Source organism: Triticum aestivum, chromosome 5D (assembly GCF_018294505.1).
Source record: "Triticum aestivum cultivar Chinese Spring chromosome 5D, IWGSC CS RefSeq v2.1, whole genome shotgun sequence".
NCBI lineage: Eukaryota > Viridiplantae > Streptophyta > Magnoliopsida > Poales > Poaceae > Triticum > Triticum aestivum.
In genome coordinates, this window is record NC_057808.1 from 428705363 (window position 1) to 428720893 (window position 15531).

A 15531-nucleotide genomic window follows, 5' to 3' on the forward strand; every position below is an offset into this window, starting at 1 on the left:
CCAGATTTCGGGGTATGAACTTGAGAAGGAACAGTTCTTTTCTTTTTGAACTTGATTGATGAGAATGAACAGTTCGATTCATAGGATCCGGGTAAAACTGACGCATTATTTGGACGCCAGGCCACCAATCGTGTCCCCCGAGTACACTGCACCGGGAGATTCCTTTCCCTTGTTTACGGCACATGATATCTCCTCGAGATCAAACAATGGCGCTGCAGCAACTCCGAATCTCAACCACAGCAGAATATGCCCTCAAAGATACGCCATGTGCACCATCTACCACTTGTTTAGAAAAACTAAGCTGTCCCGAGTACAGTACACAAGTCACAAAACAGCGATGGCTTTGCAGGTTTATTGCTGAGGTAAAACGGAAACAAAAACTCTCGTCAGCAGAGGAGCAGCAGCGACGCAAGGGAGACAATGAAGTGGAATGAATTCTGTTATTCAAAATGAGTGATCACAATTCACAATTACTGAGGCATGATGCCCTACAATGAATTTCTAATACCGCGACCTGGAACCAACCCCTTACCGCATTCCATTATTCTCGCCAAAACGAAATGAAAAAATAAAGGTAGCACACAATGCACTCTCACTCTCTCTGTCTGGTATGATATTACAGCCTACTAGTATACAGAAGTGCTGGGTCTCCAGCTTGACAACGATCAGTTGTCGCAGAACGCACGGAGGGTTTCGTCCAGTGCTTTCCTGTCGTACTCACCGGTGAAAACGCAGCCTCCCAGAGGTCCTTTCAGAAGGATGAGCCTCAGCAATCCGTCCGCGACCTTCTTGTCGACCTGATGCGCCATGCAAGGAATCAATCATTAAGGCTGTTTTTCATCAATGCTAAAAAGGAACTGAGATGTCCAAGCATATCAGCCTGCTTCTGCCAATATTAAGGTACTTACAGCCATGATGTTTTTGAACTTCTCCACCGTCATGCCCTTTGGTGGTGTCACGGGAAGCTTGGCTTGATCTAGTATGTCAAATGTCCGTTTCTTGATGGACTCGTCTATCCAGCCCAGGCGGTAAGACATGTCAGCTGCCATAACCTATCGTAGTGCCAACACGGAAACAGAAGACGACGATAAGGAAACCAGATAAAGTCATGATTAAGAGGTGTATCAAATATTCAACTGGTCTTACCGTTCCAGCAGCAACGGCTTCCCCATGGAGCCATTCTCCATAGCCAAGCCCTGTTTCTATAGCCTGGCAATTAAATGAAACGATTAATGATCAGTGAGTAGCATGGATGCCTCACAAAACAGAAGGTTGCTATCGAATTCCCAAAAAAGTTGGTGAGTTCAGGTTGCTTATTTCCTGCTAGAGGGGTACCCAAATAGTTAAGACATGTAATACCTGGTGGGATGGTGCAGCTTAAAAATAAATTCAGGATTTCATTTTTCAAAAACAAATACCCATACCACAAATATACCATTAACGAAGAAAATTATAATTTCAGTCTGCAGAGTCAACGTACCATATAGACAAAGAACATAATGTGGTAAACTAGCATAAAAAATATCATCAATAAGCACAACTTTGTTTCAGATGTTATTCACTACAGGTTTATAGCAATTTTTCTATATAAAAAAATAATGCTACCTCACTCAACAAAAAAATGAATTACAGATCACAATGAAAAGTATTTGACGTTTCAAGCAAACAAATACTATTCTTTTTTGTTTTATTTTTTATTTTAGCAAGCAAAAAAATGAGTACACGAGTCCGTTTGGAATTACTTGTCACAAAAATGGATAAAAATGATACATTCATTTCTTGGACGAGTAATTCCGAACGGAGGGAGTAGGTAGTAGCAACAAAAATAAAGCAAACTTCTTACTGGATTGGCAACTCATCCAATTATGTTTACATGGACCATCATAATGCAAGACAGATAAAACTAACATAAAAAACAACAATGGTCGGAGATATCACATACATGACCAAATGTATGACCCAGGTTTAGTGTTGCTCGAAGACCACTTTCCTTCTCATCCTGAGCAACAACTTCAGCTTTGTTTTCACATGATCTCTTTATAGCGTAGGTCAGGGCACTTGGTTCTCTACAAACATACAATTTGAATTAAGACATCGCCGAAGCATGCAAAATTGTAATGAGAGAAAGCTATTCCGTTATTTCAACAAATAAAGGTCAGCAGTAGCATGAATAGTAGAAGAATGGAATGGTTATATGGCTCTATCTAAATCCACCCTAGGGAACAGGATAGCAAAGCAAAACATGGAGAGCTAAGAATGACATGTAAATCAAATAGCATTTATAAATTAGCTGTGGAACATGGTATGTTTTGTCGCTCTGTTCTGTCAAACTAAGCAGTATGGCATTTCAGACAGTAACATTCAGAAAAAAAATCAAAATCTGAATTAAATCATGCTATTCGTATGACTAGTGTACTTAACAATTAAGCATTTTGACAAATGTAAATAGAAAACAGATCATGATTCAAACAACCAGGGAGATGAGAACTTCTATTCGATGCAAAGGGGGCACTCAATTTCTAACAGAAACCATGGTATTTGTTTACGGAAACAAACAGGAAACATCAACGTCATGATCAAACAGCAGATCACCGAATAATTAAACAAAATAATTTCTGTTCAGGGCCTAAGGCTGACATACACCATGAAACGACAGTGTTGACACCATATATGCTCCAAATATTTCAATAATGGGGATGGAATAGGAAACTTAACCAGTTATACTGATATGGGCTAAAAAACAAGATGAGACTGCACATCTACTTAGAATCCACAATTCTTAAACCTTAATGGGTAGCGCGAAATTGCACGTCTTTACCTCGCAAATATCTCATCATATCAAAGTAAAATTGGTGGTACTTAACGCCTAATATCAATTTTAGAACAAAGGCATTTCTGTTCAGGCCTAAGGCAACCTTCAAATGACAGTGTTGAGTGTTGACAACATATATTCTCGATATTTCAAAACTGGAAACGGGCAAGGAAACTTAACAAGTCATACTAATATGAGCTAAAACCCCAGACAAGATTAGACTGCACAACTACTTAGAATCAATAAGTAACGCCCTACAGCAACCACATATGTAATGCAATTGCATGTCTTTACCTTGCTAATATCTTACTAAATCAAAATAACACTTGGTGACGCTGAACGCCTAATATCAGTTTCAAAACCTGCTTCGTACCTCGCTAATATTGCTGCCATATTCTTCTCTTGCCACTCAAAGAAGGGTGCGTCTCTTATGAGCCCATACTTCACCACCTCAGCGACACCTGAAGCTAGCTCTCTGTCAGGCAATGTATTCAATGTCTCTGTGTCAATGAGTACGCACTGCGGCTGGTAGAATGCGCCAATTAAGTTCTTTCCCAATGGATGGTTAATCCCAGTCTTCCCTCCAACAGACGAATCCACCTAAAGCAATTCATCCAGCCCCACATTAGCACCAAACCAAATGCCCTCAAACTCTAGTAAATTTAGATCAAGCTTTGGACCTGGGCCATCAGAGTGGTGGGTATCTGTATGAAATTGACACCACGGAGGAATGCAGCAGCAGCAAACCCGCACATGTCCCCAATGACGCCGCCACCTAGCGCAACGAATGTGCATCTCCGGTCCAGCCGGGACTCCACCGCCTTGTCGAAAACCTTCATCAGTGTGTCCTGCGCATCGCAACAAGTTAACTACATCCAAGTGATGAGAGGAACTAAAGCACGAGTAAACCCTGAATCCCGCACGCACCATGTCCTTGTACTTCTCGCCGTCGGGCAGGATCACGCTCTCGACCGACACGTTAGGGTTTTGGTGCGTGAGCGCCCAGGTCACCTTCTCCAAGTAGAGCGGCGCGACGGTGGTGTTGGTCACCACCAGAACCCTCTTCCCGATCACATGCCTGCAGAGATTAGGTAACAAGCTCACCAAATTGCCAAACGGAGCAGCCACTCGAGCTAAAACCCTGCTGAATTCGAGTACCTCTGCAGCAGGTCGGGCTCGTCGAGGAGTCCGGGCCCGATGTAGATCGGGTAGCTCCGGTCGCCGAGGTCGACGTCGACCACCGTGGAGACCCTGGACACCGCCGGCGGCTGCATCGCGGGAGCGGCGCTGGCGACGACGCGGCTCCGGTGAGCCGTCGCGGGGGAGGCGCGGAGCGGAGTGAAGGATGAGCGAGAGGAGGAGGGGATGGAGGCGGCGGCCGCGGCCGCGGCAGAAGCTGCGCGGGGGCGGCGGGCGGAGATGGCTGCTCGGGAACTGGAGGATGCAGCGGCGGCAAGCAGGGAGGAGGCAGCGGCCGCCATGGGGGTCGTTTGGTCGCGAGACGGCGGCGGCGGCGGCGGTGGTTGTGTCCGGTAACTCCCGATGTGGCGGGGATTTGAGGCGGGCGTGGTGGGGTAGGTGGGGGTGGGAGCCCGCGAAGAGTTTGAGGGTCGGTCCACGCCGTCGGATGGAGGGATTGGATGGCGGAGATGGATGCTCGGTTGGTGGATGGGTTCACGGCCTTACGTGCGCGGGTTGGTTGGTGGAGATGCGGGCTCGCGGGATGGCGGCTTCGAGTCTCGCTGAAAGTGGGGTCGGTTGGTCGATCAGCGATGAAAATTTCATTTGTTTATATTTTGATTTTTTGAACCAATATACCTTTAGTGGGCATGACGAATTTCTCATATGAAAAACGTGCTGCACATCTTCTTGCCGACTCATTCTTCCCACCCTATATATGCAATTTGCCTCCTCTCTCTCTCACCGTATTTTTTTTTGAAATGCTAACGCCTACACATGTGGGCGTTTGCATCTCGCCCACACGCGTGGATCCACGTCCGTTTGTGGTTGCACGAATCTTGGCATGTTTGTGGTGCCACGTAGGACTGGTTTGGTGTGTGGGCATTCATCTGGTCGCCCACACGTCTGTTTTCACCACACGGAGGGACCGGTGTGTGGATGTTTAGCAGTTCGTCCACACGTAAGTTTTCACTCACGCACAGGGGCCGGTGTGTGGGCATTTATCAGTTCGCCCACACGCCCGTCTCCTCTCCCACACCCAAAGCTGTCAATTGCCATGTGTTTTGCAGGTACATGGCAACTACCCTGGTATGCTTGTAAGTAGATGGCAACTATCTCTTTTACCCGAACATGTCAGTTGCCATGTGTTCTGCAGGGTACATGGCAACTGCCCTAGTGTGCTTGTAAGCAGATGGCAACTCTCTCTTTACCTTATTTTGCCATGTCTCTTTGTAGCGCTACACGGCAACTACGTAGTGTTAGTAGGTGGCAACTCCTAAAGTTTTTAAATCATGTCAACTGTAGTAAACCAGACCATACATGGCAACTGCCTAGTGTTAGTAGGTGGCAGCCCTTAAAGTTTTTAAATCATGGCAACTATAGTAAGCCAGACCATACATGGCAACAACTGCAGTTGTGCAAAAATGGTATCTCGCACTTGACCTGAGATGGCAACTGCAGTTGAGCAGCCATGGCAACTGTAGTTGTCCGACATGGCAACTGTATTTCAACGACATGGCAACTGCAGTTAAACGAACATGGAAGAGGGTACAGACCATGGCAACTGCGGGGCGCATGGTGACTGTCATGCTGGGCGTGCGGGACCATGAGGTAGGAGGCCTGACGTACGGGCGTGTGGGTGTTATCTATTTTGCCCACGCGTAGGCATGTGAGAAGGACCGTGAGAAAAAAGGAGGCGTGTGGGCATTACTTGTTTTGCCCACACGTAGGCGTATGGGCTGATCCTCTTAGACACCGCACAAAACGTGTGGGAAGACCCGTTAACGCCCACACGTGTGGGCGTTATCGGCGTCCTTTTCTTTAAACTTTCGTTGTATTTATCATCAATCATGGCAGCGCGACGAATACCAGGAAGAATAAAAATTACATCCACATCCGTAGACCACCACTGAAGTGAGCAGAAGGCGCGTCGCCGTCATCGCCTCTCCCTCGTCGGAGCCGGCAAAATTTATTGTAGACGACAGTCGGGGAAGTCATCATGCTAAGGCCTCATAGGACCAGCGCACCAGAACAGCAACCGCCGCCGATGAAGAGAAGCGTAGATCAGAAGGGTCCAACCTGAAAACACAATGATGTGGACGAACGATGACTGGATCCGAGCGGATCCACCAAAAATAACCACAGACTGAATCCTGCGAGATCCGCCAGAGACACACCTCCACACGACCTTCAGTGATGCTAGATGGACCGCTGGGATGGGGGCTAGGCGAGAAGAACCTTATTCTATCTTCAAGGAGCCGCTGTCGTCTCGTTTTCCTGAGTAGGACACAAAACCTAGCAAAACAAAGAAACGTATAAAACGGAGCCCTCCCACATGACCCTATCCCTAAGGCCACACGAGACGAAGCAGGTTGGCGGTGCCGTAGACGGGAGTCATAAACCCTAGCTGCAGTTAGCTTGGAGGAGAGGCGAAGGGGTAAGTCGCAAGCAGAATACGAGGGGAGTCTTCTCTCTCACTGTATATATTTATATTAGGTAGGATATTAGTTGCACATTATATTAGGCATGGTAATATATCAATTACTTTTTCGCGGGAATGGTAAGATATTAATTACATGGCAGATTTCAAGGGATAGCATTGAGTCAAAACGTGTTTATAACCAATGGCAGTGGTGGGTAATTAGAGCGTTAAACGTGTTTGGTGCTCAACATTGGAGCGATTTGAACCGCTAGATAACATGATTTGACGGTCGAGATGGTTTGGATCTGCCCATTTGGGTCTTTTTATATTGGTATAGATACATGTGTGTTGCAAGAAGATATATAAATATTCTAGTATCTTATCCCGTAATTTACCTGCTCATATTAGTGTGGTTGTGTAAGTAAATGTTTAGAAAATTAGGTATGTTATTTACCTATCTAAATTGAAATCACTTATTTGTTAATAAGTTATTGGCTTACCAAAGTAAGCATCATTTTATTTGGTAAGTCAATAAAAGGTGGGTTGTTAAGATAGTTTTCAAGAAAAAACAGATAAAAACCAGAGAAAAGAGGAAAAAAGTCAAAACAGGTAGACATAGAGGGGGAAGTGTATGTAGGGTTGGATGAAATACCCCTTCCGATGGGAAAAAAAGAACGATATTCTTTATTTAAGTCACGGGGATTAGAGATAAACCAATCGCTTCGCTGTACATGGATGAGGTTGACGATGAGGTGGACCAGAGAATGATGATGCTTTCACAAACTAAATGTTGTTTGGTATTTCTCGTCGGTAAACCCTAAACATACATTTAGAAGCAAGAGTGCATATTTGCGACTCTCCAATAAAGCATACAAAGTGTGTACTTGGAGCCAAGATGATGTTTATCACTCTTTGGGTGAGATCTGCAAAGGCCATAATGCCCTGGGTTGTCACAACCCAAGTTTAGGAAATAGAGTTAGGAGTTGATTGTGCATCATTTTTGTTTAACTGTAAAATTGAGGATGATTTGAAACCTCCCAAATGCTTTAAAATGCTCTAGAAAAATAATCCAATAATATATGTCCTTCGGAAATCCTAGAAAATTTATCATAGCTTCCTCTATATATGAGAAGACTCCCTATAAATTTTCAGGAATATAACACACTTCTAGTTCAAACCTCCATTCGCATTTTAAATTGGTTTATATTTTTAGCAATAAAATATTTATTTGGATCTGGAATAATCTAGAAAAGCCTCATCAATTTTGCAATGGGCTGAAAAAAAAATACTTGTTTGAATGGTTAAAACGCGAAATAATAATGGTTATGATCAGGAAGTCTGGATAATTTTTTAGGCTTCTTTTTAAACTACGGTACCTGAAAGGATCGAGAAGAGGTGTCTAGAGGGGGGTGATTAGACCCTCAACAAAGAAATGTAGCAGTTTTTAAGTTCTTCAAGTTAAGGTGGAGTTTTAGCACAAGTTTAAACATTCACAATACATTTCAAGCAAGCATAGCAAGAGTATATGAGCAGCGGAAAGTAAAGCATGCAAGTTGCAAGAAAGTAAAGGGATGCGATTGGAGTGTGCAAACGTGATTGGAAACACGGAGATTTTTGGCGTGGTTCCGATAGGTGGTGCTATCGTACATCCACGTTGATGGAGACTTCAACCCACGAAGGGTAACAGTTGCGCGAGTCCACGGGGGGCTCCACCCACGAAGGGTCCACGAAGAAGCAACCTTGTCTATCCCACCATGGCCATCGCCCACGAAGGACTTGCCTCACTTGGGTAGATCTTCACGAAGTAGGCGATCTCCTTGCCCTTACAAACTCCTTGGTTCAACTCCACAATCTTGACGGAGGCTCCCAAGTGACACCTAACCAATCTAGGAGACACCACTCTCCAAAAGGTAATAGATGGTGTGTTGATGATGAACTCCTTGCTCTTGTGCTTCAAATGATAGTCTCCCCAACACTCAACTCTCTCACACAGATTTGGCTATGGTGGAAAGATGATTTGAGTGAAAAGCAACTTGGGGAAGGCTAGAGATCAAGATTCTTGTGGTTGGATTGGAATGTGGTCTCAACACATGAGTAGGTGGTTCTCTCTCAGAAAATGAATGCTGGAAGTGTAGGCATGTTCTGATGGCTCTCTCACCTATGGAGAGGAGGGTGGAGGGGTATATATAACCTCCACACAAAATCTAACCGTTACACACAAAAGAGCCAACTCGGTCAGACTGAATAGGCGAACTCGGTGAGACCGATTCAGTTCAAAATGTGAATGTTGGGATTTTCGATGGGACCGATATGATCAACTCGGTGGGACCGGTGTGCTAGGGTTAGGGTAAAACCTCAGCTCGGTTTGACCGATTACACAAACTCGGTGAGACCGATTTTGGTAATAAGCAAACAGAGAGTTGGTCAAGCAAGCTCGGTGGGGCCGAATGCATATCTCGGTAAGACCGAAATAATTGCAATAGGCAACAGAGAGTTTGCAAGCCTATCTCGGTGAGGCCGAGATCCCATCGGTGAGACCGAACTGTTTAGGGTTTCTGGCTATGGCTATGTCAAGTGAACTCGGTGGCGCCAGATGAATCAAATCGGTGGGGCCGAGTTCGACTTTAGGTTTAGGACATATTTGGAATTGAGAAAGTGGTTGAGGGCTTTGGAGCATATCACTAAGCACTTTGAGCAAGTAGACCATTAAGCAACACCTCATCCCCTTTTAATAGTATTGGATTTCCTATGGACTCAATGTGATCTTGGATCACTAAAATAGAAATGAAGAGTCTTGAGCTTTTGCCAATATTTGTCCTTAGCATTTTGAAGGGGTACTACATCCTCTTGTCCATGCCACACCTTTGATGAACTTTCTGAAATATACTAGATGAAACTATTAGTCCAATAAGAGATATGTTGACATTAATCACCAAAATCACCCAGGGAGCACTTATGCTTTCAGTATCCCCTTTTTGGTAATTAATGACAACATACATCAAAGCCTTAGATAAAAGATATGAATAATAACAAGTAAAGCTTTGGAAGGACATGTAACATGCATAGGCTCCCCCTACATGTATGCAATCATGTAAATAAAGACACTAGTACAATGAGCTGCTATACAAACGGTTTTTAACCCCTTTCTGCGACGGCATTTGGAACCGTCGCCAAGTGAGTGTGGGCGATAGGGGGGGTCCTTCCCACACGACCCAGAAATCGTCGGGGATATGCCCTCCTGGCACACACGCTCGGCAAAATGAGGTCGTGTGCGACCGACGAGCGACCAAATACGGTTATACGTACAGTAGTGCTCAAAAAATACAATTATACAGGCGAAACCATTTCCGGTCGTAAGTACATCCCACACGGTCAGTCCCCGCTAAACATTTTTGTTCGTATATACATCCCACACAGTCGCTCCAAAGAAAACGTTTCTGTTCGCAGGTACATCACACACAATTTTCCCCGTTAAATCGTTTGTGATAGCGTTTCCATTGCACACGGTATTAACAATTTTATCACTTGCGTTATTGAATGCATCACACACGGTGCATAGAAGAAACTGTGTGGCAAAGGCTGTCCATCACACACAGTTTTTATGTGGTAAACGTTTGCGCCAGGTGGCCTAACGCAAACAGTTTTCAAGAGGATGTCGTGTGTGATTGTTCATTAATCTAACATGGTTTATTTCTAGAAACTGTGTGCGTTGCCTGAGGTCATCGCCCACTGTGTTTTCTCAATAACCGTTTGCAATAGAAAAACCCAATTAGCAGGCTAATTATCTTATTATTAATAATCCATTTATTAATATAATTGACATTTCATATTAAGCACATAATATATTTCATTTTCATAATTGAAATACATCAGAGTACAACATCATATAGCTTCAGCACTCAGCTACCCCATTACACAACTGCACCAGCACCAAGTTTCACATGCAACATCTATAACGTTTCGAAATTAGCATCATAGACGGTACATAGACAGATGTATCTCATCTGGAAAACTGCCGAAGTAGAAGGCGAATATTGAGCCTTCATTGATGTTGAAGGTCTTTGCAACTTTAGGCCAGTGCCTGTGGATGATTGACCGTCCATCATTCGTCCTCTTCAGGAACACTTCAATATTGAACCGTGGGTGTTGTATGAATACCTTCCTCGCCTCCTGACCGTACAGGTGGTTTGAGATGTAATCATCAGTTAACTGCTTTGGAAAGGCCTGAAAACAAGGATGTGCATAAATATTTTCTCTATATTGGAAATGGGGCAAAGAAATAAAAAAGGCTAGGTATAATAGTTAGTACCATCCTGTAGTGAACTGATGTCTTCTTCATTGTGCAGACAAAGATCTTGTTGTTTTTTGTCGCTAATTTCTTTATCCTAACAATCTTTGTGAGTTTCTTGACTTGACTGATATTCATGGACAACTCATTTCCCCATATACAAAAAGGGTCGAACAGTGGGTCAAAACCTCTGACGGCAGGACCTACATGTGCAAGATCAAATTGTTAAAAACCTAAATATTAGAATGGTTCCTGCAATTGCACAATATGTGCTATTAGACGAAGGACCATGCATGTGCAAACCTCGATTGTAAACCTCAGTGCTTCCCATTGTTTCCCTGTAACACATATAAGGTAGTTAGTCATCAGGTTAAGTGAGGGTTCGCATGCTATCAGTAAAATATGTTGATGAAAAATAAGCACATTGCAGATTCATCAGATTAATTCAAGCCACATGGAAAACCCATTTATCCAAACCAAGCATGATCAAGAACTAGGAAATATAGCGCTTGTATATGTTTCTCATGTATTAAGTGCAGCCAAATTCGATTTATTCCTCACATGCATAACAATACAAAGTTCTACCCACGACAGTTGGACATCGCATTGCAGAATTGAACCAAGCAGTTAACTAAACACCACAACAAATGAACCAAACATTAACTGAGCACCACATTGCACAATATAACATACTCCTAATAGAAGATCAGACAGTTAACCAAACCAAGCATGTTTAACAACTTGGAAATATAGCAATTGTATTTGTTTCTCGTGTATTTAGTACAACCAAATTCAATTTATTCCTCACATGGTAAACAATAATAGAATGCACCCACAATAATTGAACATCGCATTGCAGAATTGAACCAAACAGTTAATTAAATACCACAGCAAATGAGCCAAATGTTAACTGAGCACCACATTGCACAATATAACATACTCCTAATAGAAGATCAGATAGTTAACCAAACCAAGCATGCTTGACAACTTAGAAATATAGCAATTGTATTTGTTTCTCATGTATTTTGTAAAGAAAAATTCAATTTATTTCTCACATGGAAGACAATTCAAAATTGCACCCTGAAGAATTGAATATCACATTTGCAGAATTGAACCAAACAGTTAACTGAACACGACAACTAATTAACCAAACAGTTAAAAGGGTGGGCTTGAGAAAACGCCACGAACTGTCGGTTAAAGCAGCCAACCACGTGGCCTCGACGGTGAGGTGCGCCTCCAAGATCTGGGGGTCGGCACGAATGGCAGCCATCGTGACCTCATCCGCGCGTGCGGCCACGGTTTGCTTCTCCATTGCCAAATGCTCCTTGAGATCCTGGCTATACTGCGTGCACCATGGCTTAGGGCGGCGCTTATTTGGTGGAGGGGTCGTGATTTGGGTGGAAGGTGTCGCGCCGGCGGTCGAGGCATGTGGGATGTGGAAGAAGGAGGAGGATGGGGGTCGGGTGTGGATTACCTGCCTAGATAGACGAGGCCGAGCAGCGTGAAGGAGGGTCGCCGGCGAGGAGGCGGCGCTGCAAACAAGGAGTGAAGGTTTCAACTTGGAAAGGAAGATGAAAATAGGGGAAATGTGGCTTTTGGTAAGGGGGAGGGGGCGGGGAGGTAGATATTTCCGCGGAAGCCGGAAATTTGGAATCGCTTCAGCGAAAAAACTGGCGCGCAAAGCGTCATCAGGCACGGTCCCTTATTCAGAACTGTGTATGATATGTGAACATCACAAACGATTCAGATAGCTTAACCAGTGCGTGATGAGTTTGAACGTCAAAATTTTGGTTCGAATTTCCCTGTTACAGTGGTCATCCACGTCATTGCATAATTTGGGTACACAAAGGAGACTACAGCACACCCACACTTCTTAATCTAGCAAGTTCAGCAATTAAATAGAGCTAGCTGACCTAAACATTACTCTAACAAATTAAAGACCAGCGCTCTTAATTAAACAAAACAAAGAGTACTTCTATGGCTGGTGCTCGTCGATCTCCGCCGTCGCCTCCATGTCCAGCTCGCGCCTGACGGTCTTCTGGGAAAGGGGCTCCATGGCATCCACACACCATACTCGGCAAGCATCTCGCCATCCGCATCCGCCATCTCTTTGGAATAGGCCGCCACGAGCTGGGCGTGGGCGGCCGCGATCTAGGCTTTGGCGGGCTCCGTCGTGGCAAGGTATGCCACGCAAGAACGGACGGCTGCTCGAACGCTCTCAGCGATTGCCAACTCTTCAGCCATGGGTTGCCGACCGTTGTCGGAGAAGCTTCGTTTGATTTGTGCGGTGACCGCCATGAGCTGGGCGTGGGCGGCCTCGACATGGTCGTGGGCGGCCTCCATCAGAGCTAAGGCCACCGCTGCGGAACGGACAGCTGTTGTGCCGCTCTTGCCAGTTGCTATCCCCGAGGCAGATGTTGCCGCCGCCGCCTGAGAAGCAACAGCGGCCGTTTGGGCTGCCTTGGCCGCTCGGACGCAGATTGCGGTCGCCCTCATGAAGCTTGTTAGCACGCGTCTGGCGGCTGCGGCCGCGCTCTCGCCGGAGTGGGCCACCGAAGTTGCCCTCACGATGCGGGTCCACGTCCCTATCTTTCACCGGCGACGATTGAATAGTGAAATGATATTTGGGGAGCGAGCTAGTCTGCTTGACACGCCGGCTGTGGATTGTAGCCGTCGCACCTTCTCACGTAAGCCGTATGCGTACTATACTCCGACGGTGCTCCAAGATATTTTGTGCTGCATCTCACACAGTTGGTGATAATAAACTGTGTGCGATCCACTTGATTTTTCGTCTTGATTTGAATTAAATAATGGGGTCACAGCTGCAAAGGATGGTGTTTGAATTGCTAGAACTTTTATCTGCAGTAAACATGCAACTATAGGTGTGTCGTCAAAAAAATTGGAATTATTCAGGGTTCGTTTGGACGTTTTTATACATTAACTTGGTTTTGTAGCCATTTCAGGTGCATAATTAAAATTTGAACTACACGCACATGCTCTAGTGCATATAAACGGGTTGAAAAATCAAATATGTGTCCTTGGTTGCATGCTTATGTCTCATGCAAGAAATAGGATTGAATGTCAAACACCCTGCCATCGTCACTGGGCCGCAAACATTGAGATACCTGGGTTTTTAAATTCTAGTAAATCCAAAACTCACTGAAATTCGTGAAACTTGGCACGCTATCATGGAGCGGCATCAACATGTCGTGGTAAATTTTTTGTCCCATTTGGGGCAGGTTTGGGTATAAGCTTCTCTCAAACCAGAGCTTCTCACAACAAGCGTGATGGTTTCGGTAGGGAACGTGCCACCTTTGGGGACGAAACGATATCCGTTGCCTCTTATTGCTTTCAAAAAATTTCTAGTGTCAACATAGAACAACAGGAGTGTTGTGTTAAATTTTGGAATTTTTCAGGGTTCGTTTGGACATTTTTATACATTAACTGGGTTTTCTAGGCATTTTATGTGCATAATTCAAATTTTAACTACATGCACATGCTTCGGTGCATATAAATTGGTTGAAAAATCAAATCTGTGTCCTTGGTTGCATGCTTAGGTCCCATGTAAGAAATGACAATGAATGTCAAACACCCTGCCACCGTCACTCGGCCGCAAACATTGAGATACCTGGTTTTTAAATTCTAGTAAATCCAAAACTCGTCTCAAATTCATGAAACTTGGCATGCTATCATGGAGCGGCATCAACATGCCGTGGTAATTTTTTTCCCATTTGGGGCAGGTTTGGGTATAAGCTTCTCACAAACCAGAGCTTCTCACAACAAGCGTGATGGTTTCGGTAGGAAACGTGCCACCTTCGGGGATGAAACAATATCCGTTGCCTCTTATTGCTTTCAAAATATTTCTAGTGTCAACATAGGACAATAGGAGTGTTGTGTTAAATTTTGGAATTTTTTGGGGTTCGTTTGGATATTTTTATATATTAACTGGGTTTTCTGATCATTTTATGTGCATAATTCAAATTTGAACTACATGCACATGCTCCAGTGCATATAAATTGGTTGAAAAATCAAATCTGTGTCCTTGGTTGCATCTTGCATGCTTAGGTCCCATGCAAGAAATGGGAATGAATGTCAAACACCCTGCCACCGTCACTGGGCCGCTGATGTCGCTTGAAGCTACGTCGGTATTTCCCCAAAGAGGAAGGGATGATGCAGCAGAACTGCGGTAGGTATTTCCCTCAGATATGAAACCAAGGTTATCAAACCAGTAGGAGAACCAAGCAACACAACGTAAACAGCCCCTGCACACAAATAACAACACCTCGCAACCTGACGTGTTAAAGGGGTTGTCAATCCCTTTCGGGGTACGGCGCCTCAAGATAGGCAAAGGACGTGAGGTAAATTTGTAGTAGATTGATAGATGAACGCCAAATAAAATAGATAATAATAAAATGCAGCAAGGTATTTTTGTATTTTTAGTTTAATAGATCTGAAAATAAACGCAAGAAAAAGTAGATCGCAAGGCAAATATATGAGAAAGAAGACCCGGGGGCCGTAGGTTTCACTAGTGGCTTCTCTCGAGAAAAATAACAAACGGTGGGTAAACAAATTACTGTTGGGCAATTGATAGAACTTCAAATAATTATGACGATATCCAGGCAATGATCATTACATAGGCATCACGTCCAAGATAAGTAGACCGACTCCTGCCTACATCTACTACTATTACTCCACACATCGACCGCTATCCAGCATGCATCTAGTGTATTAAGTTCATGAAAAAACGGAGTAATGCAATAAGAACGATGACATGATGTAGACAAGATCCGTTTATCTATTGCGTTAGATATATATCCCATCTTTTTATCC

The 15531-nt window shown here is 44.3% G+C and overlaps 1 protein-coding gene across 1 annotated transcript; it reads right to left on the reverse strand.

The window, feature by feature from the left end:
* Positions 1-421: 421 nt before the first annotated feature.
* LOC123122392 (3-dehydroquinate synthase, chloroplastic) lies at positions 422-4368 on the reverse strand. Its single transcript, XM_044542586.1, has 8 exons — positions 3971-4368; positions 3740-3890; positions 3493-3660; positions 3186-3412; positions 1943-2066; positions 1147-1209; positions 909-1052; positions 422-797 (listed from the first exon to the last, which is right to left on the reverse strand). Exons 1-8 carry the CDS (start codon positions 4291-4293, stop codon positions 666-668), a joined length of 1332 nt encoding a protein of 443 aa, XP_044398521.1. The 5' UTR covers positions 4294-4368; the 3' UTR covers positions 422-665.
* Positions 4369-15531: the final 11163 nt, after the last annotated feature.